This window comes from Arachis hypogaea, chromosome 7, assembly GCF_003086295.3.
Source record: "Arachis hypogaea cultivar Tifrunner chromosome 7, arahy.Tifrunner.gnm2.J5K5, whole genome shotgun sequence".
NCBI classification, from domain to species: Eukaryota; Viridiplantae; Streptophyta; class Magnoliopsida; order Fabales; family Fabaceae; genus Arachis; species Arachis hypogaea.
The window spans coordinates 65,726,963-65,748,470 of NC_092042.1; the positions used below are offsets into that span (position 1 = coordinate 65,726,963).

Consider the following 21,508-nt stretch of genomic DNA (forward strand, 5'->3'; position numbering starts at 1 on the left):
AAAAATGTACAAGATGAGTAAAACAATAACGTACCTTGAATAATATTTTGTGATAGTAAGTTATATTTTTTTGTTTTATATCATAAAAAAATATATTATAAAAATAATTTAAATAAGTTGTTCTAATAACTTTATTATATGCATTTAAAACATCTTCGTAAATAAAATATATACAATATTAATTGTTTTAATGAATTTTTACTTAATAGGTTATAATTTTAATATCATAAAAAATAAAAAATTTTAAAATAACTTACTTTCATGTATGTATTATAATATATAAAATTTTTGTTATTATAAATATTAAAATATTTTCATATGGTAATAGGTGTAAAAATTAAAAGAAAATATTTAAAAAGAGAAAAAAATGTTTAAATTTTTGAAAATTTAAAAATTTATTTAATTAAAAAATAATTGACAATAATATCTTTTTCAATTTAAAGATTGTAATTTGTTTTTGAGTTAATTTAATTATTTATATAACACAATTACTTATTCTATTTTTTAAATAAATAAAATTATATAATATACAATAACTTTCAGTTTATTCACATATCAACAAAGAACCTCCGTGATTCATAGAAGTGATAGAAGTATTATACTTCATTCTGTATCGTAATCATGACTGCAGTTTGGAGATTGAAACTCAATTTTATATTCTACGTCTGTTTTAGTCCACTGTAGAATCTATCATAGTTTGGTAACTTTGTAGAAGATTTTGCAATCCAATCCAAAATTCCGGCTTATTGAAAGATTTAAAAGGCGCAAGATCTTGCCCAAATGGTACTATTCATTATGCAATACGCATGAAGATCGCAACATAATACCAATCACCTGTAATATTCATTCTTCATCATTGCTGCTTTGGATCGAAATTGCTAAGTGATAACTAATTTAGTAATTGCGGAAGAAACCGTATGTACTTTGAAAACTACCAAAAGGAATTTCCATTGAAAATATACGACTGTACAGCATATTAACATGTTGTGAACTTTCAAAAAGAAAAAAAAATGTCAACCCCCTGTACCACTCAATTCTATTTAATAGAGTTCCTAACCTAAAATGTAATACACAGTATTTTCTCCCCAATCAATACCCCAAGAGAAAAAACTTAACCAAATCCAAATCCCTCATTTGCTTCATGTATCGCAAGCAATAACCTCTCTTCCAAATGTTCTTTAGATGGATACTCTGGCAGATCTAGTTGATTAAAACTGCGCCCAGAAAGCATACGCGTTACTTGAACTCACAGATAATGATCAATCAAGTGAAAGAGTATGGCATTTAACTTCAAAAATAGCAGTTAACATAGATAAGGGGAAAAAGATTTACCATGTGTGAGCAGAAGGTAGGTGATCTGGGCTTCCATATGCTTTGTGTATTTGAAACTTCTGAGAGCCTGATATTCCTTGGAGAGCGCTGAAGCCTTCCAAAGGCACCTGAAACATTGGTAGCTAAAATGAGATTCCAAAACTACCGCAAAAATCATTTACTTGTCATAGTCTAGGACACAACCAAAAGGAAATGAATATTTGACCAGCTTAAATTCACCGGACCAAAATGACCATGTTCCCCACACAATCGGGATTTCTAAAGGATGACAGATACTCTACTGCAGTTACAAATTATATACGAACTACCCTCAAAAAATGTAGTGTGGGGAAAAAAAATCTTAAATCATGAACTAAGCTTAACAGAGTGTAGCTACTAGCTAGAATTCTCCTCTAAAATTTAATTAACATCTCAGTGGCTTCAAACCTCTGGTAGCAACATACCTTGGATGTTCCTGTCACAAACTGCAACAGCCTAGCCTTGTCTTCCTTGCTGAAACCTTGAACAACCTCCCAAAACCATTGGATAATTGGCGATGCAGCACTATAGCCAGAATAGTCTGTGTTGGCTCTCAAGTCATCCACTGAAATAAAAAGCAAAACTATTTGTTAAATTTCCCTTCCATAATCAATACATCTAATTATATGAGGAGGAGGAGGAGGAGGAGGAGGAGGAAGGAGGAGGGGAAAGAGGGGGGGGGGGGATATAACAGACGACTCACAGTCAATATCAGGAAGTCCACTGATCAATAATTCCAGCTCTCTGTCATTGAATATAGATATCAACTCCTTGGGAATTAATTCATAAAATCCTTCCAAAAAAGCATTTATTTGAGGTCGAATAGCAGTTGTCAATCGATGCTCAGCAACCAGATCAACATATTGATGCTTGTTCTCCTCAGTAACTTTGATATTCCGTCCACCAGGAATCAACTCATAGTCACTCACCTAGACATGGTCATCATGATTAGAATAACTCCCAATCCAATGCACCATCTCAAAAAAGTGTAAAAGAAAAGAAAATACCTGTGTCCGTTCATACAAGATCAATTTTTCTTCATCGGCATCAATGCTGAAAGTGAGATCCAGATCATCGCTAATATAATTCTGCATCAGATCACAAACACAAGATATTAGTCACACACATTCACAATGACGACATCGTGAGAACATTGATGTGAACAATAATAATAAACTTGCCTCAAGCATCCATTTCAAATTTTTGAAATAGTCGGGATCAATGGCTTCAATATCATGATATGTAACTTTGACACCAAGCATGTGCTTGTAGAATGACCGAGTAAAATGCACATCCAAGAGCTGGCCATCAAATAATGCTTTTCCAACCTGGATAAGGCAGAACGGAATAAGAAAGGATAGGATGACTTGCATCAAAGGGAAGTCAATATGCACTTGAAGAAATACTAACCACCCTGCCAACAAATTTGAAATAAGATAAATGTTCTGTTTGGTAAACAGAGTTTGGGTTTGGCTGAAATGTTGATTCATTGCCCACTGTGGTAAAAAGCAATGCTCCTCTGTCAAAAATAACTCTGGACAACAATTGATACCATTCCCTTGTAAGCCCACCGGCATCAATGCCTTCCTCTCCTTGGAAATGAACAGTCAATCTTCCCTTTAAATCATGAGTCGACCGCATGCGAAGCTGGTTATAAGAATCTTCTAGAACATATGCCCTTCTTACTGAAATTCTTAAAGGACTGTGGTGATGGTCATGCTGATGCTTAATCTTTGATCGGAAATGGGACCGTTTGTTGTCAAAATCGATAAATCTTGGTACCTTCAGCATGAGCGAGAAAGATTTTTCAAGTAAGCCAGGATTTTGCCTTATAAAAGCATTTAGTAGTTTCCTATGCTTTTCTGAGAACCTGACAAAAGCTGCATGTTTCTCATCTGCTTTCACAGCTGGCCCAGATGCCTTCTGCTGCGTGGCAGATGTGCTGGCATACTCAACATCAGAAATAACCGGAATCGTTGAGTCATTACCAACATCAGGCTGTGCAGGATGCAACTTCTCACAAACAACAAAGAAAGATTCTATGTAAGGCAAGATATTTTGAGAGCCCGCAGGAAGCGGAGGCATCACACCAGATGGTTTAGACACACATGGTCTAGAAGGGGTGAAAAAGTCTGATGCAGAATCTGAGTATGATTCTATCTTGCTTATACAACAGCTCAGCTCTTGCCATAAGGGCTCTAATGCTGAATTAATCTCCCAAACCTCAGAAAGGGCAGAGGATGAAACCCTATCAATCTCTTTCTCAGTCAACAAAGTTACAAGGGAACTCAAGGCTTGCAGAACTCTCAAAATAGCAGCTCCATCAGAAGAAGATGTACTAAGAAGAGCTTTCAATGCTTCACTGAATAGACGTAGTTCGTCCATTGCGGATGAAGTCAACTTTTGAACTGCTTCTGACAGCTGCGTGACAAATAGCTGACAGTGAGTAGGAGCAATCGCCACCAATTTCTTCATTACATCAGCAACAACAGTGTATGCATTATCCGAAAACCTGGGAGAAATAGATAAAATATCTTAGTTCATCAATCAAAATGTTGCACAATAACAAGAAATTAATCTGGTCAAGTGATGACTGGTATGAACTGCATCATTGCTACAAACAAAGGTATGCACAAGACAACCTACAAAACTAAGTGGATTAAAAAATTAGAAGAGAGCAGGATAGTTCATCACCCCTACACCTTGACCTAAGCTGGGATCTCCCAGTGAGTGTGATGATACTAGGTACACAAAACCTAAGCATACTGACAAGACCCCTGGAGTAGAAATGACACAGAAAGAACATTAGGTGCATAAATATACCCTTCTTGTGCAAGCAATGAGCACAGTAGCCGGAGTTCTTCTTGTGGCAGATTACTCAATACTCTCTGGGACTCACTTTCTGCACTATTACTGGAAGTAGTGGGTTTGGCAGAATCTTCAACTTTATTGGATGCATCAACCCCCGAGGACATAACACCAGACTCGGTATTTACATCTGTCTCTACTGCAGAAATCTGTGGAGCTGCAGGAAGCTTGGATGTAGGGATCAGGGATTTGTCAGTTGAACTTGGCTTGCCTCCAGCACTATCAACGATAACATCCAGTAAACGTAACAGCTGAGAACACACAGCAAATCATGTCAGCATGTCAACAGGAGCATGAGACTGAATTGAGTGTCAAATATAGCAAAAAAACATCACCTGCTCAAGGTGAGCTATACTCCTCAAATAAAGTGGTTGGTTCAAGAGACGCAAAAGCATTGCAATAGATACGTAACCTTCATTACTTTTATCTACATCTTCCACAACCATCACAGCCTTCCCACGTGCGTCACTTGCATTATCTTGTTCTTTAATTGCAGGATAAGGGAGCCTTTGCTGAAGCAAAATTTTTGCCACATATGGATGATTTCGAGCAAGATTAGTGAGTGTTTCAAGTATTCGCCGAGACAGCAATGGGGGAACTCCTATGAAACCAAACAATATTGAAGACATCATTAGATGCATTCACTATGAAAAATGTTCAGAATAGATGTATTGGCAACATGAAAATTGTTTTTGTTACAGCTTAATTAGAAAGATTCATAATAATGAGCACCCACAAGAAATGACTGTTACAGGATGAAAATAATGGATATTACTAAAAAGAAGCAACTATTAACAAGATTATCAAGTATTCTTACCATCAAAAGATTGAGGACGAGAGTACATTACATTGCTATGACAACCATATAATCTATATGGTGGCTCAACTGCACTAAAATAATTAGCAGGCCTCTTAACATCGAGCATTAGAATGTCCATCAGAATTTGGACAAGAGAGGTTCTTGTTTCGCAATGGGCACAAAGATTTAAAAGAAGCTTCTGTAGTTGACCTTTATAGAGTGGCTGCAAAAGTCAACACATGTTACGCATGAGGCAATTAAGAAGGAAAGCTTTGAGGGGTATCTTCCTATCAAACATTAATACCTGGACTATACGGAACAAACGAATCATGGCATGCAAAGCTTCCGTATCAACTAGAGGTACTCCATCAGCTTCAACAACCTTAGTACCACTGGACCGGCGTGATGAGGTGTTTCCACCAACACCGTCCGGACCAGAGCCAATACCTTCACGTCTAGAAGACTCACCTCTACGACTTCTTGGATACATGCCAAACAGGGTACGACTATAACGGTGTGCATACCTCTCGCGCAACATATTTGCCTCCGCAACAAGAGCAGGTGTAAGATTGGCAAGAATAGTATCAGGAGAAGTTAACAGAACCTGAAGAAAACACAGAAGAAAATTTTAGAAACAACCTCACTTATATATAAAGAGGTTGATAAATGAACTTGCCTCTTCTCGTAAATCAGAAGGGAATGTTGCAATTATCGAGACCGTGTCCATTTCTACAGGTTGGCCTTCCAATTCCTGAGATTGATGCATCCTCTGTGCTTGCTGTTGAGCTAGAACCTCTGCTCGAATATCTGCAGGAAGAGCTGCAAGAAACTCTGGATCGATATCCCCATTGTTTTGAGGCTCAGGATTTGATGTTTGTGCCACTTGACCTTGCTGAGCTGATAGGACTTCAGCGCGCAGCTCCTCAGGAAGAGCATCCAGAAAAGCAGGATCTATTGCACCTGAGCCAGCATCACTATTGACCTGCTGCTCTGATGATGGACCTTCTTGGTCTGCATCTCGACTAGAATTTTCAGAGACTTCAGTAACACTATGAAGGGATGCATCTCTACCACCTGCAGGAGATGAATGACTCAAAGGCATATTTGCTCTTCTTGTGCGCACAACCTGTGAATCTCCAACTATTCGATCAGCAGAAACCTGCCTTTCTCCACCATCGTCATGGCCATCAGCACTTCCAATCTCAACATCTAGACTGCGAAGGCTTTCACCAAAAGTTGCCCCACTACCACTACTCTCTTGGCTCACAGCTTCAACATCCCTCACAGGTCCCTCATTATGCTCAAATTGCATCTCAACTGCTTGTGACTGAGTGCCAGATGCATTTTCTTGCTGAGATGCAGTTCCTACAGGTCTGGTATCAGCATTGCTGCTGTCATCATTTGTTGAAGGAGCTAAAGTAACAACTTCCTGAATTGCATTACTTGCAACAGGGACATTTGTTGGTGCACCTCCTGAATCTTGTGCATGGCTGACTTCAACTTTATTAGGAGTGCCTCCTCCTTCAGTTCTGTTCTTATTGGATGACTTTTCAGGGCTAGGACGCCTTAATTGAGAGACAAGCAAATCCTCAAGGCCAGGTGGAACAACCCCAGTACTTGAACCACCACTCTGCTGGTTACCGTCAGTCCACAAGTTCAACCGCTGTCCATTGCGGCCACTCCTCAGTGATCGAAATATATTATCCAACCCTGTTGAGTTGTTCTCCATTAAATTATCTGCAAGTTTTAACAAAATACCAAACAATCTAAGGTGTTATTTTAAAACATCAAAAGCCTCTTTTACGGAACATAGTATGAACAAAGTAAAAATAGCTACTGGAATATAAATACACACAAACAGAAAATTAACTAGTTCTTAATAATAGATTTATGAATAAATCAACCTGATTGCCCTGTTGATGGATGGAGTGCAGTATGTTCAACTAAAAGCGGATGGCGAGAAGGCGTTCCAGCATCACCAGTTCTACCCAAAAGACTGTAAATTGAAGTTGTCCTTCCCCGTCTAGATCCGAAAACTTCAACTGGCATCACATGAAAAGCTTCATTTGGAAAATTATTCTCCCTGCCAAATACTTCAATATGATCAAAAACATTAATTCCATTAATACTCTCATCAAGTCGCAGTATAACACCATCCTCATCTTCCTCATCCTCTTCATCCTCCTCCTCCATCACTTCATCATCAAACTCATCATCGTCAATCTCATGATCATCTTGGTCTGTATCAGGATGTGGCAAGTGATGTACTTCATCTTCCATATCGTTATGTTCCTCATCATCTTCCTCATCTTCATCTGCATCCTCACCATCGTCTCCAGACATTTCATCATCCTCATCATCTTCATCAATATTTTCTTGACCATGAGTTTGAGTTTCAAATCGTAACCCTGCATTTTCCAATCCATTCTCAAGACCTCTTGCATCTTCAGCATTGTCATGCATGTAATCATCCTCATTAGTAGGAGCATAGCTTCCGTCAAGATCTTGATCATGTTCCATATCATCAGTAACAGCTTCAGACCCACCATAAGACTGAATTGCATTGTAAGAACCACGGTCACATCCTTGAAGGGAATCACTATTGGCTTGAGATGTCATTTCCATGGACTGAGGCATCTCACCAGTATTATCCTCTCTTCCAGGTTGATTAAGATCAGAAGGTTTTGTAGTACCATCACCCTTCCCCGTATTAGAATCAACTGACTGTACATGTTCCTTGGAGACCAACTCAAGAGCTTTAATAATGCCAGTGGCAACTTTGGATGAATCAGCATGGTCCAAGTCCAAAACTTGAAGAGTTCGAGTGAATGACTTAACTAGACCAGCATCAATAAAAGTGGCAGAGGCCTCTGCTGAGATGCATGAACCAGAAGGTGTTCGAGAAGCCAAAACATCATTAAGTAGATCCATAAAAACCTGAATTTCATTGCCTGGTGGCTTAACACCATTACATGACTCAACAAATTCGTTGATGATACAACTAATCTCACTAAATACCCTCTTTCTTGCCTCTGCAGAACGAGCACAGGCAGCCACCAAAAACTGGTTTGCCCTGGTGGCCAGTTTCTGTCTCCAATCACCATCAATCTTATTATCCTTCTTGGAACTTCGAGTGTGTGGAAGAAAATTGTGAAGAATATGATGGAATATTCCACCAATGCTTAAACCAGCAGGACTCTTTTGGTAACTGCCCCTAATGGTGCTCATCTCAGCATCCCGTCGAAGTAGAACATGAACAGATGATGAATACATCAGTAATATCTCTGTTAAAAGCTTCAGAATAAAGACAACTTTAGCAAGGGATGCAGAAGCTTCCTGACTACTGGTTTCATTCGCCTCAGATATGGTAGCAACAGCTTTTCCTTTTCCCTTGCCTGTAGAGACATCGATGTCCATGTCACTTGAGGTTGAAGGCACAAGATGTACATTTGGGGCAATGTCATCCTTTCTCGGAGGAACAAAAGTGCATACAGAATCAAGAAGTTGTTCTACCACATTAATAAAACTTTGAGGAGGCTTTTTATGACTTTTTACACTCTTAGAATTGGAGTCATGAATTTTGCCATGGCCAGAAGCTGCTGTGTTTGAATATCCCAAACCAACCTTCCCATCACTATTCTGCACTTTGTCTTTTTCCAATGATTTATCCTTCTCTTTTTCTTTCTCCTTAATTTTGTCTTTATCTCGATCCTTCAACAAAACAACATAAGGTCTTTCACCTACCATTTCAACTTGGCACACAGATTTTGCAGCTTGCATGAAAATTGCTGGGTCTCGGGAAATTACAGAAGATAAGTTTGAAAGGAAATTGCGAGGATTGGCCCTTCCATTTGGATGCCGGTTAGATGCAACTACAAGACTATGTTTTATCTCAGATTCCATTGCTTGCTGAAGTGTTTGGGGATCCTCAAGTACATGGCGCACAATACTAGCAGCAACATTATCAAATCCAGGGAAGAGGCTACTTGTTGGCAGAGAAAGAAGTAAACTTAAACCACCAGCATCTAAAAAGGTAAGAGCTACAGAATGATTCCTTGTAAGATTGGAACAAAGCAGCAGAACGGAATGCATGGTGTCTGAGGGAAGTTGGTTCTTCATACAACTGCGAGCAACCTCAACAAGTCTCTTCTGCTCATTTATATCTGCATACTTTGTAGAGAGTCCCAATGCAGACTGCAACTTGTTTTGCCTATCTTCATCGATGGTAAGTGATGTCTGCTGGTTATTCACAACATCCTTCTTCAACTGCTCAGTAATGTCAGAATTCAACTTCTGATCCAGTTGCAACAACCTGTCTAATGCTAGAAAAGCAGCTGTAACCCATTTTGGCACCTGCTTTTTGTCCGTACTGTCAAGACTAGATTCCCACTGGCAGAGTAAATCTGAGGCAATTTTTATCAAACCACTCTTCGAAGCAGCTTCACGTGCCACAGCATCTTCATTAAGAATTAAAGCAAGAACATGAAAAAGAGCTGCCAGCATGGTGTTATTTCCGTTACTAGAAACCAAGCCACATTCCTTGATCCGGTCAACAATAAAAGTGATGACATCAGATCTATATTTACCATCATCCTGAGAACATATCATGACAAACAAGTCACGAACAGGAAAAGCAAGCGGCTCCTTCAAAAGCAGTTTTGCACAAGTAGACAATAACTCATCAACAGGAGGAAGTTGGACAGTCTCTTCCTCAAGCTGTTGAGAATTGTCATGTCCTGCAGCATCCTTTGTTTCGGATTCCGAGTTTCCAAGGGACATGGCAAGTGCACGGGCAAGTTCATCATCTTCTTGTGTCTCCTCCTGATGGGTGAACAACCACTCCATAGCCAACTCCACACTATTTGACCCAACTTGCCTCAAAGCTTCCTCAGCTCTAGATCTAGAAAATCCCATCTCCACAATGGTTGAAATGGTTGCTTCATTAGGAGGCGGTCCGGTAACACGAGCACTCCCACTGTTATTTACATTTTTTACTTCAACGCCTGAATATACATGCCGAATGATAGAGATAATGGTTGCAATAAATTCATGACTACAATCGACAAACTGGGGATGAGTCCAAACAGGAAGCACGGTCTTTAACACCGTTGACTGGAGGACCTTAACAAAAGTCTCGGCATCACGTGGGAAAGGTGCATCACCATTTGTAAGAGGCTGTGCAAGCAAATGCTTTGTGAAAGATGATAATACATAAGAGGAGGTCACAAGATGGTCCATCAATTTACCATAACTTGCTAAAGAACCATAAATCCACGAATTATCAGTGTCTTCCTTGTCATCTTGCTTTGCATTTGCATCATCAGTATCCATAGGCGAGGCAGGGGCCCTATTAACTGTAAAAAGCAGCTGACTGGTAGCTTCAAATGTGGTCAACACAGATTGAATAACTCCGCGTCCATACAAGCAATTCAGAAGAACAGGATTGCATGATTCTGGCCTCTCCATCAGAAAAGTATCCAAAAATTCTATCACTTTCCCCAAATACCGACACTTGGCAGATATGGAGGCTTCGGTTCCCGAAATATTTCCATGGCCACCAAAATTCATGTGATCGAGAGCAATAGATGCAAAAGTAGAAGCCACTGACTTTGAAGCTGGGCTTACACTCACAATATCATCACGTCGACGCGAAGGTAGCAGCATTACTTTTCCTAGCTCCTGGAACAAATGGGTAATATGAAATGAAAGTGATTTAACCATGTCACAACAGGTGCTATAATATGGCCTCTGCTTGTCAGATTCCTTCTTATTAGTAGTCCCAGAATTATCATCTGAATGATGCAACTGATTAGAAGAAGTTGACCGCATGCTTGAAGGCCCAACAGAAATTGATCTGTGTTGAGAACCAGGGGAACGACCCAAATCTCGATACAGGTTTATGAGGTCAAAAAATTGGGATTCAATACTCCATCCTGATGTCCTTCTTCTCAGTAATGGATCAAGAAACTGTCTGAAAGAATTGAATCGTTGTTCTTCAGTTTCATTTGCATCTGCCTCTGTTTGTTGTGACCCAGAAGAACAAGAACCATCTTCCTCAGTCTCAGTCTTTGTATTCTCAAGCAGGGCAATTTGCCACAGAACTTCACGGTGCACATGTCCAATGTCTTCCAGAACATCCTTACTTCCATTTCCGAATTCAGTAAGCAATGCAGTCACCCAACGATTGTCTTTTGATGCAGCAAGAAAGAGAAGAAACTCAACAAGGAAGAGTGAGGAAAATATGCCATTATCGGGTGTTATCCTTGGATCCAGCAACAAAGGTTCAGAAGCTGCACCAAACCCAGCTAGTGCTTTCTTCATGTGTTCTCTAAGGGAGGAACAGAAGGCACGTGCAAGAGGAGAAGAATGATGTTGAGCAAACCCCTTAAAAACCATGGTGCTATGTAAAGCAATAGACATGCCATCTGACGATTGTGCAATGGTAGGTCGCAATAACAACTTCAATAGAGCATCAATTCCTGATTTTTCCACAAATAATCGGCATGTTTCAGAATTTTCCATAGTCCTGTGAACCAGTACCATCAAATGAAAAACACATAGCTGAATAAACTGCTCATCACTTATTCCTTCAGCGGCTGAATCTTCTTCTTCTTTGGCTTCTGAATCCGTCTCCATTGCGGTATCATCATTAGCTTTTCTTGAAGGTCCTGCACCATTTCCCTCTCCAAGTGATGCAATCTTATGAATGATTTCAATGATAATGTCAACACCAGCACTTCTCAATGAAGATACATGACGGAGAAGTTCCTCAATGGAATTTGCCAGCGGAACAATAGCCTCATTCATGGCCAAGACATACTTTTTACTAGTGAAAATGTCAACAAGGAATCGCAAAGATGAAGATTCTCTCACAGCTTCTAACCCTTTAGCATTAAGACAAATGGCCCCAAGACCATTTGGGATGCATGTCAAAGCCTTTGATGAAGGAAGTATTCCAGATCTAATTGATGACAAAAATGCATCAGGTAAACCCATTTCATGAAGAGCAGAAAAACATGTTGGATCTTTGTGTATTATTTCGCTCATAACAGTTACAGCTGAATAATAAATGTCACCCCCAAACTTATCTACATTCCCAAATATCAAAACCAGAGTTGCAGGTAGTGAGCTGTCCTGAGAATGTTGGGATCTAGTAGAGTTCACAGGTGCATATGTTGCAGAACCAAGTGCCTTGAGGGAGACCTTTATGAGCCGTTTCTGGGCATACAATTGGTCAGCATTATGTCTGGAGCTTTCACCAGTGAGCATCATATCATCACCATTTTCTCCAACCAAACCAATGACCCTCTGTACCTCCTTCTGTAATCTTTGGGCCAATAACTCAATACCACCCAACTCTTTAAACAAAGATACAGCTGAGCCACTATAATCCATAAGCTTCTGAAGGGTTTTCACAGCAAAACAGACTAGATGAATGTGTGAGGGATCAGAATCCTCCAGCAAAGGCAAGAAAGTAGGTACCATGCCTGAACCCCTAACATTACTCCCAGAAGTTGAGGTTGAAACAACATGTAGAAGATAGAATTGGAGAAGTGCCTCAACAAAGGCAAGGGAAGATGGATCATTAGAACTCTTCAATTGCAAAATAGCCCTCTGAAGCACATTCAGCAGTATCATTCTGTTCCCACCAGCAAAACTGATACTAGATCCACTGAGAATCCGAGCTCGTTCATGTGATGATGTATAGGCAGCTAACTGAGCTCCTAACGCAAGCATTGCAAGTGTTCTAATAGATCCAGATATAGTTTCCTCAGATCGTACAATTCTGATCAATTCATTTGTATATTCTGGTTCATTAGCAAAAAAGGACACAAGCTCATCATGAGCATCTCCAGATTGAACTAACACAATGAAAGACAGTAGGCAGATCCTGCTGTAAAGCCTGCATATTCTAGGAGATCGAAAAGCCCGAGCATATCTAATTCTAGTAAGCAATGAAAATCTAAGCTCTGCAGGAACATTATATTGTTCAATGTGTTGCTTCATCAGAGATAAATCATCTTCTTTGCACAAGTGTAAATCTGGCTTGTGTATAACTCTCAATGCAGGGGGAGATGGATCTTCACTGTCTTCCTTGCTTGGAACACTGGGTCCATGCAATTCAAAATAAAGTGTAGAACCAATGCGGTAATTGGCTTGGTTAGAGCCACTCTCCACATCAGAAGGAAACAAGGACAGTGCCTCATCTTGAGCTTTCTCATTTGCCGTAACACAAGAGTACAACCCCAGGCCCTCCTCCTTGCTTCCCCATCCCTGTGCTAGGGACAATAGATAGCTGTTCACCGAACCACAGCCAACCATCTTTGCACTTCCATGAAGCTTCGAGGGATTTATTTTTACAAAAGCTGAAAGAGTTTCTAACGCAGCAATAAGAATCTCAGGATCTGTTGATGCTAGTAAAAGCTTGAAATGCTGAAAGGGAAAAGAGAAAATATTAGATTTTAGAAGGGAAAATTTTTCTGATAAAGTATGAACCACTACACTATGAGACAGGGGAAGGAAACTATGAGAATATATTTAATTAAGAACAAATACAGGCATAATTTCTGCAACTAACCTCTAAACCATCAAATGAACTCTTGTTTGGACAATTCTCTAAAATTATCTGCATTACGCGTAATATTTGCAGAATTGCATGTTTTGGGAATGCGCTGTCATCTTCTAGATTACCTGACAGCGTTAGGTCATTTCTACATGACAAATATGTCTTGAAGTATGTATCAAAATGAAGTAGCAACGGTCTCCAATGATGAAAGTTCCCCTGGATGAAAAACAGCATATATATAAGAGACTGGAAGAAAAGGGGACAAGAACAAAACATAGTTAATGCAGCAAAGCTATTCCAGTATTACCTTGTTGTACTCCCACCGAAAACCTGAGAGCGGTATAGCTATATCTTGTAATGGGCATTGGATGACCTTGTCAATGAATGCTTTTACCTTTGGGGGCTGAAACCACCAATCAATCACAACTTTAGATGATGTTACATGGGTAAGGATAAAAATGACAACATGTGTATGCATAGAGTTATACATGTCATTCCAACTATGAATATGCACCCGAATCCATCCAAGAATGCAAGCAAATCTAAACATACTTATTCATGTATGTATGTTGTCTGTGATAATCAATTTTGACAAAGGAACAATTCTATTTTAATTAAAAAAATAAATAAATAAATAAATAACTCATCACATACCAAAACCCTATCAACAATTTTTCACGCACATGCAAATAGAGCACCAAAATTTAAATGGACCACCTAAATAACTTGTCACTAAAAACAGACACTGCCACTAAAAAAGTGCATGCAATAAGAGAAGTAAACTTACTCTCAACTCCCTCCTTTTATTTTCTCCGCCTCATTATGCTACAGTTCTCTTTACTCTAAATAATGAACATCATTTACGAAACATTTTTCTTTTTTTCTAATAAAAATTTAGCACAAGTACGGTTTTACCGTATTTTGTAGGAAATAAGAATAGCAAATTGTTTTCTATGAACACATATATGACAAAATGCATTTCATTAAAAGTTTGCATCTCTCTACATCTTACATTATATAATATATACTGTGACAACTGTTACCAAAACCTAAGATTCAATAACATGAAATAATACCCTAAACTGCATGAGATGCACATACACAAAACAGAGAAATGCATTTCATATTTTCATCGATTTAAAAGACACTCATGAAAATAAGGACAGCTGAGCCTAAGCAATAGTTTTCAACCATTCTATGATTGCCAATTTGTGGCAAAAGAAATAATACATCAAAGCCGAAGCAGTATCAATGATTAATTACTAATAATAATGAAAGTATATGTTTAAGAAAGTCGTTACCATAAGGCAAAGATCATATAATGATTACACTGTCACTAGCGAATGGCTAATAAAATTGGCAGCTGGTAAATTCCAGAAATAAAATGGATCCTGATTGAATTTCAAGGAAACATACTTATAAAATCACCATTTATTACAATAATTTTTCCAGTATTGTAATTTATAGTACACCAGCTTTCACTAACCATAAGAAATGGAAGCTACTATGCTTCAGTTATCTGCTTTGTATAGTAATTACCTCATAGTTATATTATATCTACTATCTACTATATATAATAATGGGGATTGGGGTGAGGTTTGGTGCACAATTTTTGTTCATAAAATATCCTTCATCATGTATATCCATAAAATATATATAAAAATATATTTTTTATTTCTAAAAATTGAACCCAAGACCTCTTAGCTAGAGTGCAGGATTCATGTTGACCAATCTCACATTTATTAATATTATACATATTTAATAAATAAAACGGTGGACGAAAAGGCACATGTGCCTATTAATACACTAGTCTACTAAAATGAGAATTGAGAGTTTTGGTGCACAAATTCTTTTTTCCCCCCAAAAGATATCCTTATTATTCATAGAACACATTTTGCTATTCCTAAGAACTTTTAACAAGAGAACAAAATCCTTACCATATCAACTGATCCCATATTTTTTATTGTTGCACACATTTAATTAATTTAATAAAATGGTGGATTAATAGACACAAAACATGCCTATTAATCCCACTAGTACAGTAGTACACTAGTACAATGTTATGGAATAAGCAAAAACAATTCAAAATTTTGAAATGTTAAATACATCCCAAAATAATATATACGAAGCATTGGTAATTAGTTCAGGTTAACCCTCATTCAGTCAATTCAGTCAATCTGTGACCAAACTCAGGTAACTCAATTTGTTGTACCAAACACCACAAACAGAATATACACTACAAGAAATGGCTAGTGCTACAATCAACAAACTAAACCACATGCTTGATTTGACAAAGCAGCGTTTCCCGGCTGCCAATCTCATGACAAGCCAGTAAATCATTTTGGCAATTATATAAACCATTGTCAATTATAAATATGTATCTTCATCAAAATGAAAAAGCATTTTTGAAGAAGCTACAAACTTTGCCTTCTCACCAAAGGAAAGAACAAGTCAATTTATTCCAGAACAAGCAAGCCACATTTTCCCCCAAAAGATAATCCAAATGATTCATTATTTTTACTGGCCATGTCAATTACTATGATGCCGCATATTCATTTATTTAACATCACAAGCAAAGCACTCAGGAACCTTGCTTTAAAATAAAATTAAAAAAAAAAATTACCAGAGAAGAAGAAAGAAATAAAGGGCATGAGAATTTCAGGGTGACAACAGACAAGTACTTTTGTCAAATGCAAATAACAAGAGAACGCAAATAACAAGAGAACGCAAATAACAACATATTCTAAGACCTCTTAACAAAAGAGTCCTCCAACAGTTAAACACAAATAAACAAAACAACTGAAAAACATCTAGACACACAAAAGGAGGGGAAAGAAAAACCTTAATTGGGGTTTACAATTAATTACAAATTACCCAGCAGTTAACAAAGTGATCACGTTAAACCCTAATCACGAAAACACAAAACGGTGCGTTTTGAGAAAGAGAGAACTCACAGGCTCAGAGTCCAACTTCACGGAGGGGCCAATGGCGCCCTCGGCAGAGAGCAGTTGCCGCAGCCTCGACGGCCAACTGGATCTTAGGGTTGTCATCTCACCTCAACTCTACTCTGAACTACACTGCCTGAAAAAAAAAATCAAATTAAATTAAAATTAACAAAATAAATAATCAGATTATTAACAGCTAAAATCCAAAGCTTTGTACAATAGATTAGATTAACATAAACCGGTTCCAGAAAGCAAATACCCTAATCAGAAATTCATAACTAAAACAACTTATTAACGAAAGCAAAACGAAATTGAAATAAAAGAAACCGATCAAACTTGTGATATCAATTAAAATACATATGCCTGTTGGAGATTGGAATATTGTGTAAACAGAAAATTAAAGGAAGAAAATAAAAGGTAAGAGGTACCTGAGAGAGATGAGAGAAAAGGGGGATGTGTGAATACACATCCGAAGTGCGAAGAGAAAAGAAGAGAAGAAGACGCGAGACAAACTACGAAGCGAAACGAAACCCCAACAGAGAGAGAAGGATTGAGAATCGCTGTGTGGTATTTGCTGTGTTGGGTGCGAGTCTCAGAAAATTTTACTCGTTTTCTTTCCACACGGATGTGTGTGTGCTGGTAAAGGGGGAGAAAAGTGTGTTATATAGGCAGTGAGAACTGAGGCGGAGGAGTCATTTCTACTGCTATGTCTCTGGAAAAAAATAAAAAATTAAAAAATTTGTTGCTTTTACCTTGAGTTGGCACCTAGGTTTTTCTAGTATTCCAACGTAGATATATAGATATACTTTAAGATTGGTTATGTTGGGAATTAGAATTCATTTTAGAGTTAAATTTATTTTTTATTTTAAAATAACTAAAAATAAATCATTTAAATTTTTTTGAAATTTTCAACTTTTATGTTTCTTTTATTTATAAATCAGACTAAAAAAAATTTAATTTCTAAATCAATTTTTACTTTTAAATTTAATACGTCAAATATTAAAAATATCTTTATTTATAATTAATAAAATAATTTTGTCAAGAATAAAATAATAAAAAATTATTCATATAAAAGTTATTTTAAATTAAAAAATTAAATTTTATTCTATTAATATATTAAATTATTTTAAATCATAAAATTAAATTTTAAATAAAAATAAATTTTTTTTAAAGAAAGAAAATTTTTTTCTCATATTAAATAATTTTCAAACGAACTCTTTTTCAATGCTTTCATTTCTATTAGAAATTTTAAATATACCAATAATCGATCATTTTTAATCCAAAATGATATTACTAATTTTTTTTCTAAATAAAAGATTATGAGTAAAGTACTAAAATTTGTCATAAAGGATAGAATTGTATTTGCTGATCTTATTATTTTTTTTTTTTTGGTGACTTGATCTTATTATATTTGAGTTAGTTAAAAATTAATTAAAAATTACTAAATTATAATTTTAATTTACTTTTGATATAATATTTTATGATTTATGTTTGCAAACAAACCTTTTCCATTTAATTGTCACACAAAGAGAAAGAGAGAAAACAATTACAAGGAGAACAAAACACAGAAATTCAATTTAACAAACTGTCTTAAACCAAATTCTGATTATAGAATCTTTAAAATTAATATGCGTGTATTTGTGTGTATATGATACATACAAAAACACATAAATAAGAAATTTAAAGTTTTTAGTGTATTTTAAAAAAGTATTATCATCAATCTAATAGTAATAAATGTGAAATAAATATCTCTTTAAAAATAACAATTTAATTGTAACTTAAAACCCTAATAAATTCAAGTTTTTGTTATTTTTTGCTTATAATTCTCAACGATTTTAGAGATATATTTGTTGAAAATGGCTCAAGAATAAAATACTATTGTTAAGGTCATAAATAAAAAGTTTGTCAAATTAATTTTTTTATGGAACAAGTTTGAACCGTTGAAAGGATAAGATAATGTTTCTTCTTTTGGTTCTTAATCTTGCATATGTGATCGATCTAAAAGACTACACCAATTGTCAATGCCACCAAAAATGTCCCAAAGGAAGAGAAAAAAAATATTATTAAATTAAACAAAAAATGTAATGAGGATAACTTTGCATGTCAAGACCATATTTTCAATACTTTATCCAATTGGTTTTATAATCTTTACATGTCAATTCAATCATCATTAGAGATTTGAATGTCTTTGCTAGAAAAGTATAACACTGAGTGACAAAAAATAGATAAGTTCATTATGCTAAAATATTTTGAATTTGTCGTAGTTAATGTTACACTTATTATTCATGAATATTATCGTTTCCACAAGAAATGACGTTACATAAAAAATATAAAGTTTTGAAGAGAATTGCACAAAAGGTTAACTTAGTGAAAGAGAATGACTTAGTTATACAGAAAAAATATAAAGTATGGATATTCCTTTGTGATAGAGCTTAACATAGTAACAAAAGAAAAATCACTTGAATGTGATTAGACTATAGATTACTTTTTATGTTTGTAATAATTGCAACTAATTCAAAATATTAAGAAAATAAACAAAAGAGAGGTTAGAATGAGTAATAACAATTCAACCAAAGTTTATAATAAAAAAAATGTGGAACTAAACTTCACATATGAAAAGAAATTAAGTTTGATTAATGAACTTTATATTTCAGATTTAAAGAAGAATTTGGAATATGTAAGTTTCTTATGTAAAAAATGATTTAAAGTTGAAATAAAATTCGATAAAAATGATCTTGCTTAAGAATAATGTATTTATATGGAAAGGATATTATACTAAAAGCATGTTCAAACTTAGTATTAATAATGAGGTAAATTTTTTTATATGTTATCAATTTTTGTGATTTATGATATAGTAGATTAGTACACTTAAATTATATGTCATATTTATCTTAATAATAAAGATTTTAACAAGAAATATGATATTTGCATACAATTCAAAATTATTAAGATACTATTTTTCTAAAGTTAAAAGGAACAAACATTTATCAGAATTAACTCATAGTGATATTTGGGAATTAAATGCCAATATTACTAGAGAAAAAATGTATTTTTTAACTTTTATTAATGATTGTTCTAGATTATATATGTGTGTTTACTTAAAAATAAATATGAAGCTTTTGAAATGTTTAAAAAATATAAAATAAAAATTAGAAAACATGCATAATAAAAAATAAAAATCCTATGTATCGATAGAGGTGGAGAATATTTTTTTAATGAATTTGATAATTTTTGTGAATTATATGGTATTATGCATAAATTCTCAACTCCATATACTTTGCAACAAAATAGTTGACAGAAATATGATTTTGTCTTACAATTTATGGGATGAGGTATTATTGATAATACGTCATATTTATAATAGGATACTATCAAGATATAAAAAGAATTTTCTTTATGAAATATGAAAAATAAGAAAAATCTAATTTGAATTACTTGAAAATGTGACATGTTTAGCCTTTTTCAAATTTTTAATAAAAATATTAAATTGGGTCAAGAATTATAAAAGACACTTTTATAAGATATGATCAAAATTTTAAAGTATATAGAATATTAAATTCTTTGTATAATATAGTTGCTGAAATAAGAGAAATAAAATTTATTAAAAATAAAATTTATCAATTGTTTAACTATTAATTCAGAATATCCTTTAAATAATGTTAATGTTTTCACACAAAAAAATAAATAAATTATCAAAATAATAACGGTAGATATCAAACAAAGAATTAGTCATACCAAGAAAGATTTTGGGGTGAAAAAAGAAAAGGTTTTGAATCTAAATTTTATTTCTTCTCATGCTATTACTTTTTTTTATAGAAGAAACTAAAAATTTTATAACAAACAAGATTTCGATTGTGATAAATGTAACACCCTAATTAGCTTAAACTTTACATCGCATCGTAAAACAAAGGTTAATCAGAGATTACGACAGTTCTAAACTCATACATATAATATATAGAAAGGATTAATATAAACTAGAAGTCCGATGAAGAATGTAGCTCAAAACCGGATTTAAAAGCGCAAGCGTACTAACAAAACTTCTAACTTAAAGCACAAGATACAAATAAAATATATCAGAATATAATAGTATAATATTATAAGAATCTAGCCACGGCTCGCGGAGTTTAAGCCGGCTGGCCATATACAGACCAAAAAGAACCAGACAGTAAAAACAGTTTATACAAATTTTGTTCTCTCAAATACAAGTCTCTAGGCGGAACAAAATACAAAAGTGAGACACATATACAAAATAACCCAAAATGACTCAAAAGAAGTATCCAGATCCTCCGCTTCTGTTACCAACCAGACAACTCACCGAGGTGGGTTGCAACCTGCATCTGAAAAATACAACAGAAATATGGTATGAGAACCGGAGGTTCTCAGTATGATAACAGTGCCCCGGGAAGCCAAAGGCAATCCTAAGCTCCATATCCGTCACAAGATTCAAACTTAAAGCATACTAAAACAATTAAGCATAATATAAACCTTAACATAAATAAACCGGGTAGTCTATCTTAGGGGATTTCTATTCTAACCAACACAGCTGTCCCACAGCCTTCACCAACCGATCCTCCATGCGATCCCATCGCCACCGCCTTCCGAACCTCCTTAATCCCAGTAGAAATCACAATTATATACAAGGCAAGTAAATCACAAGTAGATGCATATAAGGCAAGTAATTCAAATAGCAATTAAGCATGTTATACAAATAAGCAAGCCATTTCAAGTAGTCAAAGCATACAAACAGATAGAAAATGTATATCATGAATGCCTGTCCTACTGGCTGTGATATCACATTGTTGGTTCAACTGCCAACCCGACATATCTCCATGGAGATGTCGCCCTTCGGAATCATTATTGGGAACCCCCGAGATATAGTGCTCGGATCACTGTCTAGGGTTTTGTGCCTGCACACTCTGATGATCCGAAGGGATACGAGCGGGATAATCTTGCCACCGACCTCGCATCTTAAAGTAAGCG

The 21,508-nt window shown here is 35.8% G+C and overlaps 1 protein-coding gene across 1 annotated transcript; it reads right to left on the bottom strand.

The window, feature by feature from the left end:
• Window positions 1–920: 920 nt before the first annotated feature.
• Window positions 921–17,198, bottom strand: LOC112703279 (E3 ubiquitin-protein ligase UPL2). Its single transcript, XM_025754666.3, has 17 exons — window positions 16,957–17,198; window positions 16,538–16,664; window positions 13,891–13,986; window positions 13,596–13,799; window positions 6,922–13,450; window positions 5,694–6,754; window positions 5,322–5,621; window positions 5,036–5,240; window positions 4,554–4,819; window positions 4,174–4,469; window positions 2,761–3,862; window positions 2,532–2,678; window positions 2,358–2,438; window positions 2,054–2,279; window positions 1,776–1,915; window positions 1,333–1,439; window positions 921–1,214 (listed from the first exon to the last, which is right to left on the bottom strand). The coding sequence occupies exons 2-17, from the start codon at window positions 16,631–16,633 to the stop codon at window positions 1,112–1,114; spliced, it is 10,959 nt and encodes a 3,652-aa protein (XP_025610451.1). The 5' UTR covers window positions 16,634–16,664; window positions 16,957–17,198; the 3' UTR covers window positions 921–1,111.
• Window positions 17,199–21,508: the final 4,310 nt, after the last annotated feature.

What these genes read in the sequence shown, in the direction of transcription:
- LOC112703279 (XM_025754666.3), bottom strand. Translation starts at nt 16,633, where the DNA reads ATGACAACCCTAAGATCCAGTTGGCCGTCGAGGCTGCGGCAACTGCTC. An exon ending in ATTTGAAATGGATGCTTGAG is followed by an intron (nt 2,439 to 2,531) that starts GCAAGTTTATTA and finishes GATCTGATGCAG; the next exon opens with AATTATATTAGCGATGATCT. An exon ending in TCTTGTATGAACGGACACAG is followed by an intron (nt 2,280 to 2,357) that starts GTATTTTCTTTT and finishes GACCATGTCTAG; the next exon opens with GTGAGTGACTATGAGTTGAT.